Source organism: Oryx dammah, unplaced genomic scaffold, assembly GCF_014754425.2.
Source record: "Oryx dammah isolate SB20612 unplaced genomic scaffold, SCBI_Odam_1.1 HiC_scaffold_11229, whole genome shotgun sequence".
Lineage (NCBI taxonomy): Eukaryota > Metazoa > Chordata > Mammalia > Artiodactyla > Bovidae > Oryx > Oryx dammah.
In genome coordinates, this window is record NW_024080622.1 from 3994035 (window position 1) to 4017737 (window position 23703).

General features: G+C 37.7%; 1 protein-coding gene and 1 long non-coding RNA gene across 5 annotated transcripts in view; one reads left to right on the top strand and one right to left on the bottom strand.

Annotated features, from left to right (window-relative positions):
- Window positions 1-23703, top strand: part of LOC120861156 (protein bicaudal D homolog 1) — a 252396-nt gene that overhangs the window by 210783 nt on the left and 17910 nt on the right. For 3 of the 4 annotated variants that reach the window (XM_040236802.1, XM_040236803.1, XM_040236801.1), the window contains exon 7: window positions 3219-3426. In XM_040236802.1, coding sequence (XP_040092736.1) covers window positions 3219-3426 — 208 coding nt within the window. Of the gene's footprint in view, window positions 1-3218; window positions 3537-4494; window positions 4689-23165; window positions 23175-23703 lie in introns of all 4 variants that reach the window. The other variant, XM_040236804.1, reaches the window with a different exon arrangement.
- The window catches only part of LOC120861162, a 45821-nt gene continuing 44297 nt past the window's right edge, over window positions 22180-23703 (bottom strand). The window contains exon 3 of the long non-coding RNA XR_005720500.1: window positions 22180-23030. This is a non-coding gene — a long non-coding RNA (uncharacterized LOC120861162). The remainder of the gene's footprint in view (window positions 23031-23703) is intronic.

A 23703-nucleotide genomic window follows, 5' to 3' on the forward strand; every position in this document is an offset into this window, starting at 1 on the left:
TACATGGGGATAAGGTGTGGTACATGGGGATAAGGTGTGGTACATGGCTTCCCTGGTGGCTCAAATGGTAAAGCGTCTGCCTGCGATGTGGAAGACCTGGGTTCAATGCCTGGGTCAGGAAGATACTCTGGAGAAGGAAATGGCAACCCACTCTAGTACCCTTGCCTGGAAAATCCCATGGACGGAGGATCCTTGTATGCTGCAGTCCGTGGGGTCATAAAGAGTCGGACACAACTGAGCAACTTCGCTTTCCTTGATGGGGATAAGACTTTAAAATGTATTTGTTCATCTTCCTGCATAATGAGTGTTATTTAGTGTGTCATCTAAAAAGGCAAAGTGTAAATACATGAGATTCCACTCTAACAAATCTAAAATAAAACCTTTTGTGCTGTTTTCCAAAGCCCTCTACTGGACACCCTGGATCAAGCAATTCTTTTACATGAAAACGTTTTTATTTTATTATTTTTTGGCCATGCTACGTGGCTTGCAAAACCTTAGTTCCCCAGCCCAGAGTCGAACCCGGGCCCCCATTAGTGGAAGCACAGAGTCTTAACCACTGGCCCTCCAAGGAATTCCCTATACAAATGTTTTTAAGTTAATATAATAGATATTTTTTCTAGAGCCTTCTGTACCCAAAAGAATTAGACCAAGGAAAACAGAACCTCCAATAAGGGGGAAAAACCCACTTCCTGAAATAGCTAAATATTACATTATCACCATTGACATTTATTTTTGTGTATATAAAAGTGTTTATCATTAGCAAGTATTTGTATGAAAAGATATCTTCATAATGAAGATTAATATTCATCATATCAGCTAATTACTTAGACTTAATATATTGTTCTTGTTTAGTTGCTAAGTTGTGTCCAACTCTTTTGCAACCCCATGGACTGTAGCCTGTCAGACTCCTCTGTCTGTGGGATTTCCCAGGCAAGAATACTGGAGTGGGTTGCCATTTCCTTCTCCAGGGAATCTTCCCATCTGAGGGACTGAATCCATGGCTCTGCATTAGCAGGCAGATTCTTTACCACTGAGCCACCAGGGAAGCCTAGACTTAATATACTGTGAATTAAATTATGATTTCTAAGATGTTATAATATATATCACCAAATTTTTCACACTACCCAACTAATTATTTAGACAAATGTTAGTTACTACCTCCCCCCACCAGTTTTGTTATGAAACATCACTGTATTTTATTTTTAGACTTGAAATGATTGTTCAAAAAGTATTGATTCAAAAAAAAAAAAGTATTGATTTGGTGGTTGCAAAATCTTGAGATGTTCAGTATAGTGATGCAGTTTCCTTTTTGCTGTCACAATTCAGTGTCAAAACAAAAATAATTCTATATTTTATATGATGCAAATGGTATAAAATTCACAAAGCATAACTATGGTTATGCTTTATTTACAGATTCAATAAATTACTTGCATATAGCTAATATAAATGTAAAAATAAATCCTGGGCCCTGAAATCTGTCCAGCTTCCTTTTTGTGTCAGGAGAGAAAAGGCTCAAGCTCATACTTTTTGATCAACTCTTGGACGTGGCAATGAGGTGGCTAAGTGCCTAAGAGACCACAAGGTTATAGGAGAACTGAAGGGAACTGACTTCTTGGTCTGAGCACAGAAGAGTTTGCATACCTCTGGCCTCTATGGGGAGGTAGGGACAGGAGAATGGGTTTCATGCATAACGCCTCCCTCTTTGAAAAGGAAATCAAAAAAATTGTAAAGGGACATTTAATATCTCGATCTTTGGGCTTCCCTGGTGGCTCAGAGGTTAAAGTGTCTGCCTGCAATGCAGGAGACTGGAGTTCAATCCCTGGGTCGGGAAGATCCCCTGGAGAAAGAAATGGCAACCCACTCCAGTATTCTTTGCTGGAGAATCCCATGGAAGGAGGAACCTAGTGGACTACAGTCCATGGGGTCGCAAAGAGTCGGACACCACTAAGTGACTTGACTTGACTTGACTTAATGTCTCGATCTGGCTTCTATAAGAATTATTACCCCCAAAATAATGTATTCTCACAGAAATTTGTTTTTTCAGGTTATTAACTGCCTACTCCATTGTATTTTTTAAAATATTGTTATCTAACCAAGTAAAATAAATCCAGGGGTCCCGAAATCCACATGTTATTTTACTAAGCCCTGATTTTTCTTAAAATATTCCTACTGTGCTTCTTGACATTCAGTGTTAAAAAATAATGAGACCCATCTGGAGCTCAAGTTCTTTCACTACAAAGTCTTTTTTTTTTTTTAATGCCATAAGTCTTGTGTTAATTTCAAAGTTTATACAATACATTTGGTAACTCTGGAAAGTCATTAACTATCTTCTGATTTGTGAATAGTGTTCTTAGTAGGTAAATAAACTCAGAAAAAGCTCTGAATAATTGTGTGAATAATTCTTCATTCCAAATGAACATGTGCTCGCTCAGGTGTCACTTTTGGTGGAAAAAAGACCACTGAGCTTGTCCTCCTGGTGCAGCAGTATCAAACCTGAACAAAGCCAACTATATCTGTGTCAAAACCTCTGCAAATCTTGGTCTTCTCTGACACCTATTGCTTTATCATTTGGTTGGGAAATCATTGAAGATACTCAGGTTTCTAGTTCAGGCAAATGTGCCATGTTGAAATCAGTAGCAACTATAATCTGAACTCAAAAATATAAATAAACTACATGTTTTCTTTACAAATATTGTTATTATTTTTATGCTACAGGCATAGACTATAAAATTATTATAACACATCTATGATGCTGTGTACATTACCTGAGACTTTACTGTTGGTTTTTTTTTGCGTCATGGAGCAGCCCTCACAATAATTCTCTCTCTGGAGTTTAAGATACCACCTATTAAGAATGTCCCTAGGACTTCCCTGGCAGCCCAGTGGTTAACACTCTGTGCTTCCACTGCAGGTGGTGCACGTTCAGTCCCTGGTTACCTGGTCAGGGACCTAAGATCCTGCATGCTTCACAGCACGGCCAAAACAAAACAAAAAGAATGCCCCCATATGTACTTCATTGTATAGATGAACTATCAGTTATTGAACCTGCTGTTTCCAACTTTCTACTGTAATAGATTACTTCTATTCCATTACTTCCATTGTAATGGAATTACATCCATTACTTCCAAATCCTAGTAAAATTCATTACTTTCAACTGAAGCTCCAAATTTAATTGCACAAAGATTTTCTCCTGACCACTTTTCTGTTGGTGGTTCTAGATGTGATGAATATGTCACACAGTTGGATGAGATGCAGAGACAGTTAGCAGCTGCAGAGGATGAAAAGAAGACTCTAAACACTTTGTTACGAATGGCTATCCAGCAAAAACTCGCCCTGACCCAGCGGCTGGAGGACTTAGAGTTTGACCATGAGCAGTCCCGTCGCAGCAAAGGCAAACTTGGGAAGAGCAAGATCGGCAGCCCTAAAGTAAGTGGGGAGGCATCAGTCACCGTGCCCACCATAGACACTTACCTCCTGCATAGTCAGGGCCCACAGACACCCAACATTCGGGTCAGCAGTGGCACTCAGAGGAAAAGGTATGCATGCAGCGATCTTCATAGTATGGTGCAGTGGCCAGATTTTAGTTAACTGCAAAAATTAATGTGCTCTTATTGTGGAGGATGGAGGAAGGGAAGGAAGAGAAAAAGTGGGAGTGGGTATATAAATGGGCCTTGCCAATGTTGGTTTTTCCAAATTAAAACCTTTTGATCATTGTGTTTATTTGTTTCTGTCCCCCACACCCCATCTCTTGGTTAACCATAATATACTTTTCAAGTGTCTGTTAACATATTTGCTGTTCCTTGTATGCATAAATATGCCTCTCCCTTACCTCCAACCTAAAAATTGGTAGATGGAAAGTGGATATTAAGAATGAAGCTATGTTTTACATGGGTGATAATTTGAATGGTAATGGTGCTATTTACCAGCTTCTCTCTAATGAGGCAAGAATATGAATATGTTCTCTTAGGGGAACTTTTGTTCATATGCTGAAAACTGATGACCGACTGAAAGGAAATGTCTCTATTTCAGTCAAATAGAATGGAATATGTATAGTGTTTTTCTTAAAAGCAGATTTTTGTGCTTTTTCTTTTAGTATGTGAATATTGTTTTAAAAAATCACTCATAAGGTTATTAATGGCTTGATTTTATGACCTTTCTCTAGAGTCCTGGATGTTGAATTACTTACCCTGTATTTTTCAATTAAGAGTGAAATTTTATTTTAGGAGCTTTCAATTAAGAATCAAACAATATAAATATTTTCTGTTTGTGGTTCAAACTGACTAACTATAATAAATCTCTTTTCCAGTATCCAGTACAATTTCCAAATAGGGTTGTATCCTGGTATGGAAACTAAACATTTAGTGAAAATCTTGATTTCCTTGTTAAAAAAATTAAATGCCAATATAAATAATGTTGTCACTGGTGAGGCTTTAAAAGGTAATTAAAGTAAAACTTTTTTGTTTCCTATATGTATTTTCTTGGATCTCCTGCAAGACAATTTTCACCTTCCCTTTGTGATCAGAGCCGTCCCAGGACTTCAGGGGCTTCCTACCTACAGAATTTATTAAGAGTTCCCCCTGATCCCACCTCCACAGAGTCATTTCTTCTGAAGGGCCCCCCTTCCATGAGTGAATTCATCCAAGGGCACCGGCTCAGCAAGGAAAAAAGGTTAACCGTGGCTCCACCAGGTAAACACTTTTTCCTTGGGTGCATGTGATGCAAATGATGAGTTGAATAGACCAACTCTCCCCTTCCTTCCAGCTACTCACACCCTCCCATCCACAGAGTCTAACTCTGATGATGATAAATTCCTACCGTTAAAGTAGAAACACCTTTATACTTTGCTTCCTGATTCCTTCTTTACTCAGCGAGACAGCCATTTCAGGCGTCTCCAGGGACTTCCCTTCTTAGCAGCCAAGGATGAAAATGAGAGTTGGAAGGAATGGGATAGATGAAGGGAGGCTAGCAGCAGGCACAATGCAAGACACACAGTCCTCTTTGCAGTTTGGTAGCTCCTAGCAATTCTGTCTTGGTCAAATTTTGACATTTTCTTCTGATCATTTTTAACATAATTTCAGTCAAGGGAGCCATCTTTATAAAAAGCTCTTTGGGCTGATCTCCTTTTGCAGTGACTCAGAATGTCTTCTCAATTATTGAAAATATACAAGTAAAATCCTCTGAGGTTTTGCTCCTCAGGAACATTGAGGTCTTAATATAATGTTCTTATAGTTTGTAAGCCCTTATTGATTTGTGCTTATCAGCATGCTCACAACTTATTTTAGCTTCACCGTTTTGCATTTTTCTAATATTTTTTATTTTTTCTCTGAAGGGCCTCATTTGAAAATATGACTTCTGGCAGATAAACATCATTCTTTTGGGAAATCCCTGCATGTTAACTATAGGTCAAGAGGTGGTGCACTTGAATTCTGTGAAACAAAATAAGCCCAAAGGCAGCTGTTATTAGCCTATCTAAGAAATGAAAAATTAAAAACTAATTCTAGTTGGTTGTCAACAGTTAGAAATTGAAGAGATTTCACCGGGACAGCTGTATTTCTGGCCTCCCTTGAATGATCCTGGCAGCCTTAAGTCTGCATTCATGCATTTCAGCAACCTGCTGGAGCTCTGTAGTGGCTGCTGCTTTTACACAGGGCAAACTGCAGTTTACCACAGGTCCCCTCACTGCCAATTACATATACCCAGCCTGCTGCACTTGTTTCTGTTGTCATCTGGCCCCTAATGTAATCTTTGAGTTTGTTACCTTTGCCACACACACACACACAAATTTTTAATTACTTCAATTTTACCTTAATTCCTTTTTGGAAACCTCAGCCTTTGGATCTCTAATACTATACTTGCCTTATCTCATTCATGAATCAGCCTACTGATTGGGATTAAAAGATATGGTGTGAACATTTATAGTACAAGTTAAACATTCTAAGAATCTTTGAGGACATAGGTAGTGTGATAAGGAGTTGGAGGAGACTAACAGCCAAAATGTTCACCTAAAATAAAAAGCCAAACTTTTCTGGAGGTTCCTCCTTTTGTGACCTTTTTGCTGTTGTTTTAGACCCCTTTGGAAGCTACCTTGAAGTATTTGTGAGTCCCATAGTGGTCCTGATTCATCAGAACACCTAAGTTAAATAAAATCCAAAGATCTTATTGTGTTCCAACTGGACTTAGTAGCATTATCTCCTAGAACTTAGAAAAGAAATTCTGTGATTAATAAGTAAACCTATTGTATTTTAATTTTTAAAGTGATATATCAATAATACTAAAATTAATAATAAATATTAATATCAGCTATTTTCATTTTGTATATGACTATTTGTCCTTGTTTATGTTAATATCTATTTTACATCATAGTCATTACATTGCAGAAACCACTAACAGATATCATAAATTTTTCTGTTACTATCTAGTCTTATTTTTATTTTTAAAGGTTGTATCATAAATTTTACTTCAGATATTATCATTGCATTAATCACCACTTCCTCTCTTGTTAACCACTAGATGGTTTTCCATTATTTGTTATAAGATGCTATTAGAAATATCATGCATTCAACTTCTCATCTATTCCATTCTTTTTTCAAGAGTGAAATCACTGGGTTAAAGTATGAACATCTTTATGTTTTTTGGTCTATTTTGATGTTCTGATGTGATGTCCAAAAGGGCATATCAAAGTGCTGAAAGTCTTACATTTTCCCCATTTTCACACATTCTGAATCTTTCTGCTACTGCTAATCAGAATACATGAATGAGAATACTATTATGTGGCCTGAAATTCTTTAGTTTTGAATAATGAGAAAATGCCATAGACATTAGAAATGATTGCTATATATAAGATGAGATATAAATAATGTGGAATTCAGAATCATCATCAGGCCAGAAAAGCATTTTAATTACAACTTAGCATATTGATGAAACTTATATTTTAACCATTTATTTGAAGTTAAAATAATAAAAGTATGAAGGAAGTAAATCTGTTATTATAGCCTAAAGATTTTTCAATCTTATATCATGGAACCAACCAGATTAGTCCTTAATAAATTCTTAGATCAACCCAGCAACATTTTCTGAAAGGTTCTGTTTAAATAAATAGAAACTGATTAGCCATCTACACCAAACTGTACCTTCTACAAATATTTGATTATTGACAGTATATATTTTTCCTAGACTAAACTATATTGGATAAGGCATATTAAACATTATTTACAATGCTTTCACTATATAAAATGTTTCATTAAGCTGAGAGAGGGAAAGTGTGCCATTTATATCCAATCCTATGTTCTATGCAAGAGTATCTTAAACCCATGGCAAGTAATAGGTTTTATGAGTATTTTTTATTCTTGCATTTAATATAAGTTATTGATTATGATAGATTTACTTGCTGGTAACAATCTATATTCTTCATTTTAAAAGGATGATTTCCTGTTAATTTATCAGAATTTTTTGATAGGCATTGTTTTCTAAAATGTATTTTTAATGTTTTCTACAATATATTTTTTAGTTTATTTTTTAGGTGATTTTAATTATTCTAGTAAATCTATATACAGATTGTTTCTATTGAGGATCATTGAAGAAATTAAATCAATGTAAATTATATTAGTCTAATTTGTTTTGGATTCTTTGGTTGAGGAATTCCAAGATATAAATCTAATGTAAATTTTTAAATAAAACATAGAATATTATTTACCATATATAGAATATTTACAAATAGATTTCACTTCTATGAGATGGTTAGCAGAAAACCCCACCTTCTTCAAGGCACAATTTCTCAATTTCTGGAAAATCAGTTCTAGAATAGGGCATTAATTTTCAAAATTAGTAGTCTGTTTTGTGCTAATTTATTAGTACATTGTTCTGATTGATTTCTAATATTAGTAAAACTTTGTGGAGGAAAATTCTGGCTATGACTCAGCCTCTGCTACCTCAGCTCTAGAAATTCCAGAGTTTCTGGCCGTGACTTATTGACTTTCTTTCTCCTGACTTATCTTTATGCAGCATACAGACTTCAACATCCTCCCCTCATGTAGCTTTGAAGAACTTGAATCAAAGGGTTCCCTTCTGATATCAACAAGTTTGCAATCAGACAGCAGATAGTATATCTGCATAATATTAGTGGTTATTTTGTAGCCAACATTTCATCTCAATGCCTTAACTACCTAGGTCTATGTAATTAATAGAAACTTACAATTTAATCAATAATTAAAATCAATCTACCAGAGTATATGAAAGGAATCTATTCAGATCATAGGCCAGAGATGTTATTTCTGTGGTAAAGACCTAACTGCACCATTTGTACAAGTGTATGAGGTTCCTGGACCCAATTGCAGCGTGAGGAGGGGGAGAAGGGAATGCTTCAGCACACCAAGCAGTTCTTTGATATCAGCTGGTTGCCATAGGAGTCAACTCAATTCTGACACTAGCTACCTGGAGATAGCATCCAGTTCCACACACTGAGGACTCAATCTGACAAGACTGCCCCACGCCCTCATCCCCACTTCTTAAGCCAATCAAAAGCCTGGGCTATTTATTACCTGTGTCTCTGACCTACCACTATAGATTGGAGTTCCCATGACCCCTCTTTAGACTTCAGATGCCAGTCCAAAGTCCAGGTTGTTTCCTTACTTCTGAACGACTGACTATAAACCAAAGGTTCCCACGACCTCTCTTCAGGTTCAGTTAATTTGCTACTTCTTCAATCACTGGTGTATTATTTAAAAAAAAAAAAAAAAAAAGTAACTCAGGAACAGCCAGACAGAAGAGATTTGTAGGGCAAGAAACAAGGAAAGGTGCCACAGTGTGCCTGCTCTTCTAGCGTGACACTCCTCCTGTAATCTCCATGTGTTCACCAACCCAGAAGTTCTGTGAACCCTGTCCTTTAAGATTTCTATGGCAGCTTCATTACAGAAGCATGAATTTGATTAAATCATTGGCCGTTTTGATGATTGATTCAACCTTCAGGGGTTGAAACAGAAAGTTCCAACTCTCTAATTCTGTGGTTGGTTCCCCTGGCAACCAGCCCCCACCCTTAGGTGGGGTCCTAAAGTCATCTCATTAACACAACAAGAGACACTTTTGTCATTCTTAGCACTTAAGAAATTCCAACATTTGGGGAGCTAAGAGCCAGGAATCCTGGACAAAGACCAAATATACATTTCTTATAAATCATAGTATCGCAACAGGATAAATAAGAAATCTGAAACTTCAAAAAGCAAGCTTGAACTTTCTTCTTGAAGTAATAGCCTGAGCAGTTTGCTCTTCATGAACTTGTGTTTTCCCTGTAGAAGCTTTTTCTTTTGAATGTTCTGCTTCCCGGTGTCATTTCAGTTCCTCTGTTCCTCTCTACCTCACTCTTTTCCTTCCTCCTCTCTCTCTGAAACCATTACTGAACTAATGTGAAAGAATGGTTTTGAAATGTGAAATTTTTCTACGATATTTTAGATCTTACCAATTTTTAAAGAAGCTCATAGAAATACATTAACCTTAGTATGTACTCACTCCTTTAGTAACAAACATGTTACTAAACATGTTCATTAGTGAAAATTGCCTTTGCATTTCCCTACATTCAAATAGTAAATATTGTATATGTGTTTGTTGTATTGCAAAATCTATATTCTTAAATATGTACCCAGATCACATTTCTTTCATTAACTCATTTTCTCATTCACTTGTTTGTCAAAATTTAGCAAAGTATATTGTGCACCTACTATGTGTCAGGCACTTTTTTTTGCTTTGGTATAATCCATGGGATTGCAAAGAGTTGGACATGACTGAGCGATTTTCATTTACTTACTTATGTATAATGTGAAAGTGTTAGTTGCTCAGTCATGTCTGACTGTTTGCAACCCCATGGATGGTATCCTGTTGGGCTCCTCACTCCATGGGATTCTCCAGGCAAGAATACTGAGTTGTTATTTCCTTCTCCAGGGGATCTTCCCAACCCAGTGATATTCAAGTAAAACATCAATCACCTCTGTTATCTCCTTTAAGGGGAGACAGATAGGCAAATAAGTAAGGATATTAGTAAATATTCCTGGTAAATAGAAGGATTGGGGTAATGAGGAAATCCTGCCCAAAGAAATGCAAGTACTGGTCATGAGAGGTAACTGTAGACCTTAATAGGCAGAAGGCAGAGGTGCAGGTGTGGATAAAGAGAAAAGCCTTATAGGTGATCAGCTTGCACAAAGGCTGATGAATTAGGGGCTAGAAACTGGATCAGGACTTGGGAGTGGTGGGAATGACGCTAGGAAGGCAGACAGGGACTTGAAGGTAGAGGGCCAGGTTAGTGAGAGTAGACTTTATTCCAAGGGCACAGATAAGTTTTCAGAAGAGGAGAAGATTTTTAGTTTATAAGTCTACATAGTGTATTTAGTCTCCACCTGACAACGAGGTGGAGAGTGGATTAGATATATGGGTAATGTTAACCGATGCTAGGAAAGATTGAAGGCAGGAGGAGAAGGGGACAACAGAGGATGAGATGGTTAGATGGCATCACTGATGTGATCGGCATGAGTCTGAGTAGGCTCCAGGAGCTGGTGATGGACAGGGAAACCTGGCATGCTGAAGTCCATGGAGTTGCAAAGAGCTGGACATGACTAAGTGACTAAACTGATTGGTTGACTGAATGTTACCAAAAAACTGGGTTCTCCTCTTGATGAGTGTCAAGCCAAAACACAACTGAAACCATATAACTCAGATTGGGACTTGAACCCATGGTCTTTTAACTGATATCACACTTAATTTCAGGACTTAATGAAACTCAGTTTCTTGAAGTCCCATCACAGAAATAATTCATTGAGAGACAAAGAGATAGGTAAGAAATGGATTTATTTAGCGAGAAATATACTCGCTAAATAAAGAGTGTGGGCCATCTCAGAAGGCAAGAACAGCCCCTGAGTATGGCGTGGTTAGTGTTTTTATGGGCTGGGTAATTTCATAGGCTAATGACTGGAAGGATTATTCCAACTATTTTGGGGAACGGACAGGTTTTTCCAGGAGTTGGGTCACTGTCCTCTGTTTTGCCTTTGATGATCAGCCTCAGAACTGTGATGGTGCTGGTGGGTGTGTCATTTAGCATATGCTAGTGTACTCAGTTCAGTTCAGTTGCTTAGTCCTGTCTGACTCTTTGTGACCCCATGGACTGCAGGACTCTAGGCTTCCCTGTCCATCACCAGCACCCGGAGCTTGCTCAGAGTCATGTCCACTGAGTCTGTGATGTCATCCAACCATCTAATCCCTCTGTTGTCCCCTAATGCTTTCAGTCTTTACCAGCATCAGGGTCTTTTCCAGTGAGTTAGTTCTTCACATCAGGTAGCCAAAGTATTGGAGCTTCAGCTTCAGCATCAGTCCTTCCAATGAATATTCAGGACTGATTCCCTTTACGATTGCCTGGTTTGATATCCTTGCAATCCAAGGGACTCTGAAAAGTCTTCTCCAACACCACAGTTCAAAAGCATCAATTCTTCTATGCTCAGCTTTCTTTGTGATCCAACTCTCACATCCATACATGACTACTGGAAAAACTATAGCCTTCACTAGATGGAACTTTGTCAGCAAAGTAATGTCTCTGCTTTTCAGTATGCTGTCTAGGTTGGTCATAGCTTTACTTCCAAGGAGCAAGCGACTTTTAATTTCATGGCTGCAATCACCACAGCAGTGATTCTGGAGCCCAACAAAATGAAGTCTGTCACTATTTCCGTTGCTTCCCATCTATTTGCCATGAAGTGATGGGACCAGATGAAATTATCTTCATTTTTTGAATGTTGAGATTTAAGCCAGCTTTTTCACTCTCTACTTTCACTTTCATCAAGAAGTTTTTTAGTTCCTCTTAGCTTTCTGCCTTAACGGTGGTGTTATCTACATATCTGAGGCTATTGATATTCCTCCCTGTAATCTTGATTCTAGCTTGTGCTTCATCCAGCCCAGCATTTCACATGATGTACTCTGCATATGTTAAATAAGCAGGGTGACAAAATGCAGTTTTGATGTACTCTTCTCCCAATTTGGAACCAGTCCATTGTTCTATGTCCGTTCTAACTGTTGCTTCTTCACCTGCATACAGATTTCTCAGGAGGCAGGTAATGTGGTCTGGTATTTCCTACTCTCGAAGAATTTTCCACAGTTTGTAGTGATCCACACAGTCAAAAGCTTTGGCATAGTCAATAAAGCAGAAGTAGATGTTTTTCTGGAACTCTCTTGCTTTTTCAACGATCCAGCAGATGTTGGCAATTTGATCTATGGTTCCTCTGCCTTTTCTAAATCCAGCTTGTACATCTTGAAGTTCTCAGTTCACATACTGTTGAAGCCTGGCTTGTAGAATTTTGAGCATTACTTTGTTAACATGTGAAATGAGTGCAATTGTGCAGTAGTTTGAGCATTCTTTGGCATTGCCTTTCTTTGGAATTAGAATGAAAACGGACCTTTTGCAGTCCTATGGCCACGGCTGGGTTTTCCAAATTTCCTAGCATATTGAGTGCAGCACTTTCACAGCATCATCTTTTAGGTTGAAATAGCTCAGCTGGAATTCCATCACCTCCACTAGCTTTGTTCATAGTGATGCTTCCTAAGGCCCCCTTGACTTCACCTTCCAGGATGTCTGGTTCTAGGTGAGTGATCACACCATCATGGTTATCTGGGTCATGGTGATCGTTTTGTATAGTTCTTCTAAGTATTCTTGCCACCTCTTCTTAATATTTGCTGCATCTGTTAGGTCCATATGATTTCTGTCCTTTATTGTACCATTCTTTGCATGAAATGTTATCTTGGGGTCTCCAATTTTCTTGAAGAGATCTCTAGTCTTTCCCATTCTAATGTTTTCCTCTATTTCATTACATTGATCACTGAGGAAGGCTTTCTTATCTCTCCTTGCTATTCTTTGGAACTCTGCATTCAGATGGGTCTATCTTTCCTTTTCTCCTTTGCCTTTCACGTCTTTTCTTTTCTCAGCTATTTGTAAGGCCTCCTTGGACAAGTATTTTGCCTTTTTGCACTTCTTTTTCTTGGGAATGATCTTGATCACTGCCTCCTGTACAGTGTCACAAACCTCCATCCACAGTTCTTCAGGCACTCTGTCTATCAGATCTAATCCCTTGAATCTATTTGTCACTTCCACTGTATTAATCATAAAGGATTTGATTTAGGTCACAGAGCGACTGAACTGAACTGAACTGAATGGTCTAGTGGTTTTCCCTACTTTCTTCAATTTAAGTCTGAATTTTGCAGTAAGGAGTTCATGATCTGAGCCACAGTCAACTCCCAGTCTTGTTTTTGCTGACTGTATAGAGCTTCTCCATCTTTGGCTGCAAAGAATATAATCAATCTTTTTCAGTATTGACCATCTGTGTTATCCATGTATAGAGTCTTCTCTTGTGCTGTTGGAAGAGGGTGTTTGCTATGACCAGTGTGGTCTCTTGGCAAAACTCTATTAGCCTTTGCCCTTACTTCATTTTGTACTCTGAGGCCAAACTTACCTGTTACTCCAGGTTATCTCTTGACTTCCTACTTTTGCATTCCAGTTGCCTCTGATGAAAAGGACATCTTTTTTGGGTGTTAGTTCTAGAAGGTCTTGTAGGTCTTCATAGAACTGTTCAACTTCAGCTTCTTCAGCATTAGTGGTTGGGGCATAGACTTGGATTACTGTGTTATTGAATGATTTGCCTTGTAAACAAACAGAGATCATTCTGTCATTTTTGAGCTTGCACTCAAGTACTGCATTTCAGACTCATTTGTTGACTATGAAGGCTATTCCATTTCTTCTAAGGGATTCTTGCCCATGATAGTAGATATAATGGTCATCTAAATTAAATTCGCCCATTCCAGTTCATTTTAGTTCACTGATTCCTAACATGTCAATGTTCACTCTTGCCATCTCCTGTTTGACCACTTCCAACTTACCTTGATTCATAGCCCTAATATTCCAGGTTTTTATACAATATTGTTCTTTACAGCATCAGACTTTACTTCCATCACCAGTGACATCCACACCAGGGCGTTGTTTTTGCTTTGGCTCTGTACTTCCATTCTTTCTGGAGTTATTCTCCACTCTTCTCCAGCAGCATGTTGGGCACCTCCTGACTTGGGGAGCTCATCTGTCAGTGTTATATCTTTCTGCCTTTTCACACTGTTCATGGGGTTCTCACGGCACAAGTACTGAAGCGGTTTGCCGTTTCCTTCTCCAATGGGCCGCGTTTTGTCGTAACTCCCCACCATGACCCGTCCATTTTGGGTGGCCCTCCATGGCGTGGCTCATAGTTTCATTGATTTAGACAAGGCTGTGAACGTCCAGGAGTCTCCAGCAGAGGCGTAGGTCAATAGTGGCCTGCTGTAGGGTCAGGGGCCTACAACAGTGCACGTACAAATCCTTTGGAAGGAGATTGCCATTACCTTCATTATCCCTTCCATAGTTCGGCCTGAGGCCAAACAACAGAGGGAACACAGCCCTGCCCATCTTCAGAAGATTGGATTAAAGATTTACTGAGCATGACCCCGCCCATCAGAACAAGACCCAGTTTCTCCCACAGTCAGTCTCTCCCATCAGGGATTTCTATAAGTCTCTCACCCGTATCCATCAGAGGGCTAATGTGTTACAATGAGCATAAAATGCGGCTCAAGGTCCACTGGAAGTCGAATCTTTTGCCACCTTGGACCTTGTTAGTTCTAACCAGTTTTTGTCATGTCCTATGGCTATGTTTCTTTTAAAGGGTGTACCCTGCCCCCTTCCCTCCTGTTTTACAACCAAATCAAAGATTGGGGGAAGGAAAGATTTATGACTTGCAGCAAGTAAGAATACTAGGGATCTTGCCCAAAGCAGTGTCTCCCCAACAGTAAAACTGAGAAAGTTTTAAGTATAAGTGTATTCATGAAGGGGTTTGATTGAGTCCAAACTATAGCTGGTTGAAGTCAGGAGAGTCAGAAAAAGGTCAACATCATCATTCCTTAGGTTCCAGTTGATCTGGTGGTTGAATGCCCCAGGCCAATCTTCAGAACTGGGAGTGTCCTTACTTCTCTTGCTTGATAATAGGCAATGTTTCTGCATTCTTTAGTTCCCTTAAGATGTTAATTACTGAGACTTGTTTAAGGCCTGGCTTAGATCACAAAATGGCTTAGGGCAAAAATGGTTTCTCTTCTGTCAAGAAAGCTGTCTTTGTTCTCTTTCTCTTCAACCCTCCTGCCCTCACTGCTTACAGCAATACCTGAGATAAAGAAGCAACTACAGAGTCTAATGAAATGTGAGATGAGAGGTGGCAGAGACTCAGAAAGGAAACTAAGAATATGAATGTTTGTAAGTGTCTGAAATCAGAGAGGTTCAACTCTGTGCTTGAGCCAGAGTGTCCTATGTGCATGCAACCTACTCTAACTGCTCCTTCATCCTCTCATGATTTGCCTGTGAAAAGGAGTATGTCAAGGTTGTATATTGTTACCCTGTTTATTTAACTTCTATGCAGAGTACATCATGAGAAAGGCTGGGCTGGAAGAAGCACAAGCTGGGATCAAGATTGCCGGGAGAAATATCACTAACCTCAGATATGCAGATAACACCACCATTATGGCAGAAAGTGGAGAGGAACTAAAAAGCCTCTTGATGAAAGTGAAAGAGGAGAGTGAAAAAGTTGGCTTAAAGCTCAACATTCAGAAAACAAAGATCATGGCATCTGGTCCTATCACTTCATGGGAAATAGATGGGGAAACAGTGGAAACTGTCAGACTTTATTTTTGGGGGCTCCAAAATCACTGCAGATGGTGATTGCAGCCATGAAATTAAAAGACGCTTACTCCTTGGAAGAAAAGTTATGACCAACCTAGATATCATATTGAAAAGCAAAGACATTACATTGCCTACAAAGGTCTGTCTAGTCAAGGCTATGATTTTTCCAGTGGTCATGCATGGAAGGAGCTTGCTGCTGCTGCTGCTGCTAAGTTGCTTCAGTCGTGTCCAACTCTATGCGACCCTAGAGATGGCAGCCCACCAGGCTCCCCCGTCCCTGGGATTCTCCAGGCATTGGCTAATGCTAATTGAACTGACTTCCTGAACTAACAGCCTCACTGGTTTTTTGCCTAAAGTGTCTTTATTCCCTATAGAGGCTTCTTCATTTTTGTGTGTTCTACTTCCCCATATACTTTCTTTGTTCACAGGATTCATTTCTTGAAATAGCAGGAGTGAACAGCATTCTGTTGAACCTGTAATCTTTTAGGGTTGTATTTGCTTTTAACACAGCTTCTTTAGTTTTCCCTCCAGAAGAAAGCTTGGGCATTTTCTCATGCTAGAGCATGCTGCCCTTAGTTTGGAATCTGCTGAAACAAAAATTAATTTTAAAATGCTAATTCACAAAATTATCAACCATATGTTTAAAAATACATTTTTGTATCTTGCTCCAATGTAATATGCAATCAAAAATTTGTTCAGATTTTTAAATTTTACTGAATCGTGTATGCTTGTTGTTGTTGTTCAGTCCCTAAGTCGTGTCCAACTCTTTGCGACCCCATGGACTGCCCCATGGACTGCAGCATGCCAGGGCTCCCTGTCCCTCACCATCTCCCAGAATTCACCCAAGTTTGTGTCCGTTGAATTGGTGATGCTATCCAACCATCTCATCCTCTGCCTCCTTCTCCTTTTGCCTTCAAACTTTCCCAGCTTTAGTGTCTTTTCCAATGAGTCAGCTGTTTGCATCAGGTGGGCAGTGTAGTGGCGCTTCAGCATTACTCCTTCCAGTGAGTATTCAGGATTGATTGCCCTTAGAGTTGACTAGTTTGATCTCCTTGCTGTCCAAGGGACTCTCAAGAGTCTTCTCCAGAACCACAATTCAAAAGCATCGATTCTTTGACGCTTAGCCTTCTTTATGGTCCAACTGTCACATCCATACTTGACTAATGAAAAGACCATAGCTTTGACTATCTGGACATTTGTCGGCAAAGTGATGTCTTTGCTTTTTAATACACTGTCTAGCTTTTTCACAGCCTTCCTTCTAAGAAGCGAGCATCTTCTAATTTCATGGCTGCAGTCACTATCTGCAGTGGTTTTAGAGCCCAAGAAGAGAAAATCTGTCACTGCTCTCACTTTTCCTCCTTCTATTTGCCATGAAGTGATGGGACCAGATGCCATGATCGTAGTTTTTTAATGTTGAGTTTTAAGCCGGCTTTTTCACTTGCCTCCTTCACCAAGGAATCATGTATGCTACAAGAGTATTTTCTCTCTTCTTCTGGGTTAGCTCTGATTCACTGCACAGTGGAAATGTGCATATCATCAAATTTCAATTCTTTCAGTATTTCTTCAAGTAGCAATTCCATTTTTGCAACAAATCTTTCAGTATAGAATGATCTTGGGTTGGAATGTGCAAAGAATGTCATTGGAGAAATATATCTCATCTTTAGATTCTGTCCATCTATGCGATGACAGATGTTGTTTAGTTGCTAAATTGTGTTCAACTCTTTTGCAGCCCCATGGACGGTAGCCTGCCTGACTCCTCTGTCCATGGGATTCTCTCAAGCAAGAATACTGGAGTGGGTTCCCATTTCCTTCTCCAGGGTATCTTCCTGACCCAGGGATTAAACCCATGTCTCCTGCATTGGCAGGCAGATTCTTTACCACTGAGCCACTAGGGAAGCCCATAATGACAGATACCTAATGGAAAATGGAAAAATATAAGAAATTATTTCATCTTTCTCAAATAGCTCTGTATTTGCTTTGTTTAAGTAAATCTAAAATATCCTCCAGTTTAGCTGAATGTTTTGATTTTCATCCAGATAACTAGTTTCATATAAAAATATTTTGGAATTTTAGGATTTTTTTTTCCCTTCTTTACTTTTTCTTGCAAATAGTTTAAGCTAGATGTATCTTTTATACCAGTTTTGAAATTGTGTGCATAAATGCACAAAATTTTTAAGTTTTCTGATCCCTTGCCTCCACTGGGTCAAATTAGCTGCTTAGCCCTCTATGCCTCACTACAGATAACACAAGGTTTGTGTTAAAAATGAATTCCTCTATAAGTCTGTAAGCTTTTGGGCAGAAACCTTGTCTCTTTTAATCCCCAGAATCTTCCACTGTACCTGGCACATAGTAGGCCCTCAATTTGTTGGATAATTGGTAATTAATCCAAATTTTCTACAGTATCTCAAAATAAACAGCTTTATTGTGGTTTATCATCTCTACATGTAATTCTTCATGTACAGAAATATAGTACATTTCAGATGTGGTTTAAAGTAGGTGATGTAATAAAGATCTATATAACAGTTGCATTAGGAAATTTTTCAAATTATTCATTTCTCTTACCATTTAATTTAGGTAGCATATGTATCATTTAAAGGTTCTTAATTTGGTTGTTTTAATATATTATGCCTAAAAATCAAGGCAGTTATAAGAAAATACTCACTTTTTTTGGCCAGGTCCCACAGCATGTAGGATCTTAGTTCCCTGACCAGGGATTGAACCCATGCCTCCTGCAGTGGAAGCACAGTGTCCTAACCACTGGACTGTCAAGGAATTCCCCTGAAAATATTCATTTTACAGAGCAAAAATGTATGACCCATGTAATACACACCAAAAGGCTGTATATAAATATATAGGCTTTCCTTACTTATTACTTTCTCTTATTCCATTTTATGTGTTTTATATTTTTCAAGTATATTTTTCAATAGATAATAGTTATTCAAAATTGAAAAGGTATAATTACAAAAGGGTATTAGTTCTCTCTGCCACAACTGTGCCCAGCCAAACTTGGGTATCCTTTCAGAAACATTCTGTACATATACAAGGAAATATATGTAAATATATGCATATATAATCACATATATGTGTTTTATATATGCATTACAATAACATTGGCACAACCACAAACATCATTATGCATGCTATTGTTTTCCACTTAATCTATCTTGACTTTTTTCTCCTTTCATATTACTATTCATCTTTTTTTTATTTTTAACTAGATGTCTAGAGGAGAAGGAAGATATACTTGAACCCTTTAAGAAAGTTTGAAATGTCTTTACGTGTAGAATTGAAATATATCTTGCCAAACAATAAAATGACAGCTACAAGAATGTTTCACCTTCTAGACCAAAGCTATTCAGTTTTAATAATGTGGTAGCCATGTGAGAAAAAGTAAAAAGAAACAGATAAACTTAATTTTAATAATATATTTTATTTAACACAATATGTCCATAATACTACGATTGTAACATGGAATAAGAAGAACAATTATTAATGAGATTTCGCATCTGTTCTTCTTACTCAGTCTTTGAAATGCAATGTGTATTTTGCACTGACAGCACATCGCAATCTGAACTAGCCGTATTTCAAGTGCCCAATAGCCAGATTTGGCTAGTAGCTACTGTATTAGACAATGCAGTTATAGACCTTACTTACCAATGGCTCCACCTAGATGTAATTTCTACACTGAAATCTAATCACTAACATCTAATTTTAAAATAAGATTTAAGGTAACACATTTCGGCTTTCTTTTAAAATGAAATATTGGGCCAAATGTTGGTTGTTACTAATTGATTCTGCTTTATTTGTCTCTGGTAGCAATATTCTTTCAAATAGATACATTAAATGTTTGTGTACCCTTCTCTGTACATCTCCTTTGTTTACTAGGTGTCCTTGTCATTAAGAATATAATTCCTATTGTTTAGATATCCTAGGAAACCCTACTTTTAAATGTTCTTGAAATAGTAAAAACAGCTTAATTTGTGTGTGTGTATGTAGTCAAGCTTGTAAAAAGTCTATGTTATTTATTCAAAGCAAGGAGTGCCTGGAAAATATTTCCTGCCAATTTTAAATGGCAGCATTTAATTACTTCATATTTAGACTGAAAACACATCAGACCTTTCCAAGGTGTATTTCATGTGTTTTCCTATTTCCAGGATAAAAGAGAAGATAAAGATAATACTAAGTAAACCATTCTATGGTACAACTTAGAGCCACGCAATAAATAATGCAATGATGAATGGAACATTTGATGACCACAGTTCTAGCAGCATCTTTGTTTTATTTTTGGTTTTTGTCTTCTACTACCTCCTCGGTCAGGTACACTATCCAGAACTTGTGTTTTCTTAAAAGATTTCATTTCTAAAACCTAAGCATTGTAAGCAAAATAAGTTATGATACAATGATGGAATTACTTAATTACTGAGGATCAACATGAAAATCAACACTGTAATAGGAATGTACCTATTAAATTAGATCATACTTTCAATCCATGTTAACTCTTCTAATATAACTGTCATATAAGTCTTTTATATGCTTTAGAGTCTTCTAAGGTTTATTAATATTTTAATAAACCCATGGAAATTTAAAAATTTTAATTAAAATCCTCAAGGGAAAATAACTACAATCTTTCTTTAATATATCCATTAAGTGAAAAAAAATATACTTATTTGACATTTCTAATTATTACATATTTAGGGCAAAAGTGATCACATCATGCTTGTGTCCACCAGAATTTACCCATGTGGTGTGAAGAGAGAAGCCTCCAGAAGGGGGCTGAGTCTGGAGGAATAATGGGGAGGCAGAGGTGGGCTGAGACATACGGAAGGCCCAGGACATTGTAGGCAATTATCCCTCCTTGACCCTGCCCAAATGATACTTCTGGCTCACTACAAATTATCAACAGGCAGGTAGAAAACTCCAAAGAGATAAGCACCTAGGTCTGCAAGCAGACTCACGGAAGTGACCAACCTCTGCCACCGAAGGACAGACTTGTCCAGAAACTGAATATTAAAACTGCACATTATTTCACCACCTTCTACTATGCATGCTCCTCACCTGTAAGTCAGAGAACAGCTTTTATTCTACCAGACTACACTCAATTACTTACCTACTGCACTTAACCCTTGGTTTCTTTGGTATCCTTTGCTCCAGGGAGTCAGGTGTATAACCGTCTGCCATTGGCACGGCCCTGCCTTCAGATCCCAAAGCCCTCCATATGCAAAGAAAATGTACAATACTCCATTGTGACGGCCAGTAGGGCCTCTCCCTCATTGTATTCCCAGGAAAAAGGCCATCAGTTATGCTATGCTCCTCACACTATTTAATCCAACTTGCTGGCATCAGACTATTGAATTCTACTGTATAGATCTCCTCACTGTAACTATTCTATTATAAAAATGCTCTGATTATGAGCATTCCCTGGGATGTTATATTCAAACTGCAGTTTTCAAAGGGATGTCTTTCATCTACAAGAAGTAATAAGGAAAACATAATTTTAAAAGACACAGTGGATACCCAGGAAAGCTAATCTTTAAATTAACAACTGCAGGCTCTCCTTTACATTTATGAGGATACGTGAACAGCTACAGTGAAGGAATAGTGAGGGAGCTCTCTCAACTCTGAGTCTCTCTGATTCAATGAATACAAATTCTTCTTTCCATGACTGGGACTGGGTCTTATTGTGTACAATCCATGTTTTTAATATATTAAAATATCTTAAAATTCCCATTATCTAATAATGCAAACTTTTTTTAGTACAATTTAAAGTGTCTAAGTGTTATAATCTGACTCTACAAGGCACGAAACTCAGAATTAATTCAGAATTAATGCTGAATTCTTGAAGTGTGCTAACATTTTGCTTTCTTTCCCAAAACATATGAGATTCAGTTTCTAAAAGTATATCTATATTGTTACAGTGGCTACGGGGGCCACTGACTTAACTGAGAAACGCTTCTCTGGTACTCATCAACATGGCAGCCAATCAGACTCTTCTGAGGCACATTAGCAGTTTGGGGAGTGGCCTTTGTACATGCTAAACCTGGTTCCAGTGGCTCCCTGAGAGCCACTGTGAGCAAGTTGGGCAGGGTCTGAAGGAGCAGCTTAATTCTGGCTGAGAGCATGGTGCAAATGATAAGTAGTTCTGATGCTCACAAAAAGCCTACACTTGCTACTTCCTATTCCTTTGTTTTAAATTATGTAATATAGTTCCTTACACTTACTAAATTTAGACTACTTAAAGGGACTTAGGCATTGAACTCATACAGCTAATCAACCAGAAAGATTCACAGTGCACTGTATTCATTGTACAACAGTGAAACACCCTGCCACCCTCTTGTTTTGCTCTTGCATAGCTGTATGTGCCTTCTTCCACACATCCTTCTCTTTAGCCATCTGCTGATGCTTGTTTGGTTTTCTTGGCTGTTTCCCAGTATATTATGCATAAAAGGTATGAGAGGACAAAAAAAAAAAAAAAAACAACCTCAAAATGGTTGACTTTATTGCTTTCTATTGTTTACTAAAAAAGTAAATGTAAAGTTATAAAGATGTCATATAACCATTAATTTCATAGTCACCTCTGAGCCAAAAAAGAAGTCATTGGTATACTCTCCATATCACAAATTTAAAGTTTTTGTAAACTGTACATGTAAGAGCCAAATTTGTTTTGGCTAGGTTCATTACTAGAGTGTAGATGTCCTCTTTTCTTTTTCTTTTTTTTTTTGGTGTAACATTACTTTTATTTCACTTCAGTGTGTCCAGTTCACAAATCAAGTGTCCTTTAGGGGGACTGCTTCCTGAGCTGAGCCCCTCATGTAACCTCCATTGTCAGTGAATGTTCTTGAAAGATGGGCTAGGTTAGATTGTTACTCTTAAAATAATTATTTAAAAGAAACTTTGATAACTTCAAATATTTGCATTTATATGATTTAAAATTTTATATGAAATTATATACATTTACTTTGCAGGATAATGGTTTAGAGCAGGACAGTGATTTTAATTAAACATGCTTTTGGTGGATATATAATTGGTACATTTTTTAGTTTAAGGAGATATGCTTTCCTCATGTTAAGGACTTTTTTGCTGCTCTGATGCTGTTCATCTAGTCCATTTTTGCTCTAAACTGAGTTTCACCTCCCAGTCCTTCATTGTACTTAAGATTTTGTCTTATTAACAATGGAAAATCAGCCTATGATCAGTTTGGGTCATAAGAACTGAAATCAGAAATTTAGAGTAGGAAGAGATGCCCAATGTGGATGTTGTTTAATTCATCTTAAATACCTATTCTGACTTTCCAGGAAGTCCCAGCTCCACCACTATTGGTAGGATTCTGTAAAACAAACAAACAAAAAGTATAGTATAGTCATTTACTCTGAGTAGGTGTTTATGGAATAAGCCATTATGATCAGAGAATCAGTTAAACATAAATCTTTTTCTCTTTTTATGCACTACTTGACATCAAAAGCAAAAAGAGGTAAGTTGGCTATAAACCTGAGTGAACCTTATTTTCTTTAATAGATTTATTTCTGAAAGAGCTTTGCTTCAGTTTTCTACAAATCAAGTACTTTTACACTAGGAAGCTTGTTATTGTAGATCTTTAATCTTTTCTTTGAAAGCTGAATAAGCACCTTCTGTAAACTTGGGTTTTAAAAATATTTAATATTTAAACATACTGCTTTTCCTTTAACCAAGTTATACATATGGTTTAATTTTCTTGTGAGGAACTTTGGTTTGGTTTTGGGGTTTCTCAGTTGTCCCCCTCCTCAAATATGGAGGATTACATGTTATAAGTAGTTCTTCTTTACTTAAAAAAAAAAAAAGCCAAGAAACAACTGATATTGGTGAAAGTCTATAATTTTCCAATCCATTGCTTTACAGAAGAGGATGCCCTGAACCTCTCAGAATATTTTCTAGTGTGATTTTTTTTTTTTAGCGTGTGTGTTATTTTTTTTTAATTAATTTATTTTTTATTGAAGGATAATTGCTTTACAGAATTTTGCTGT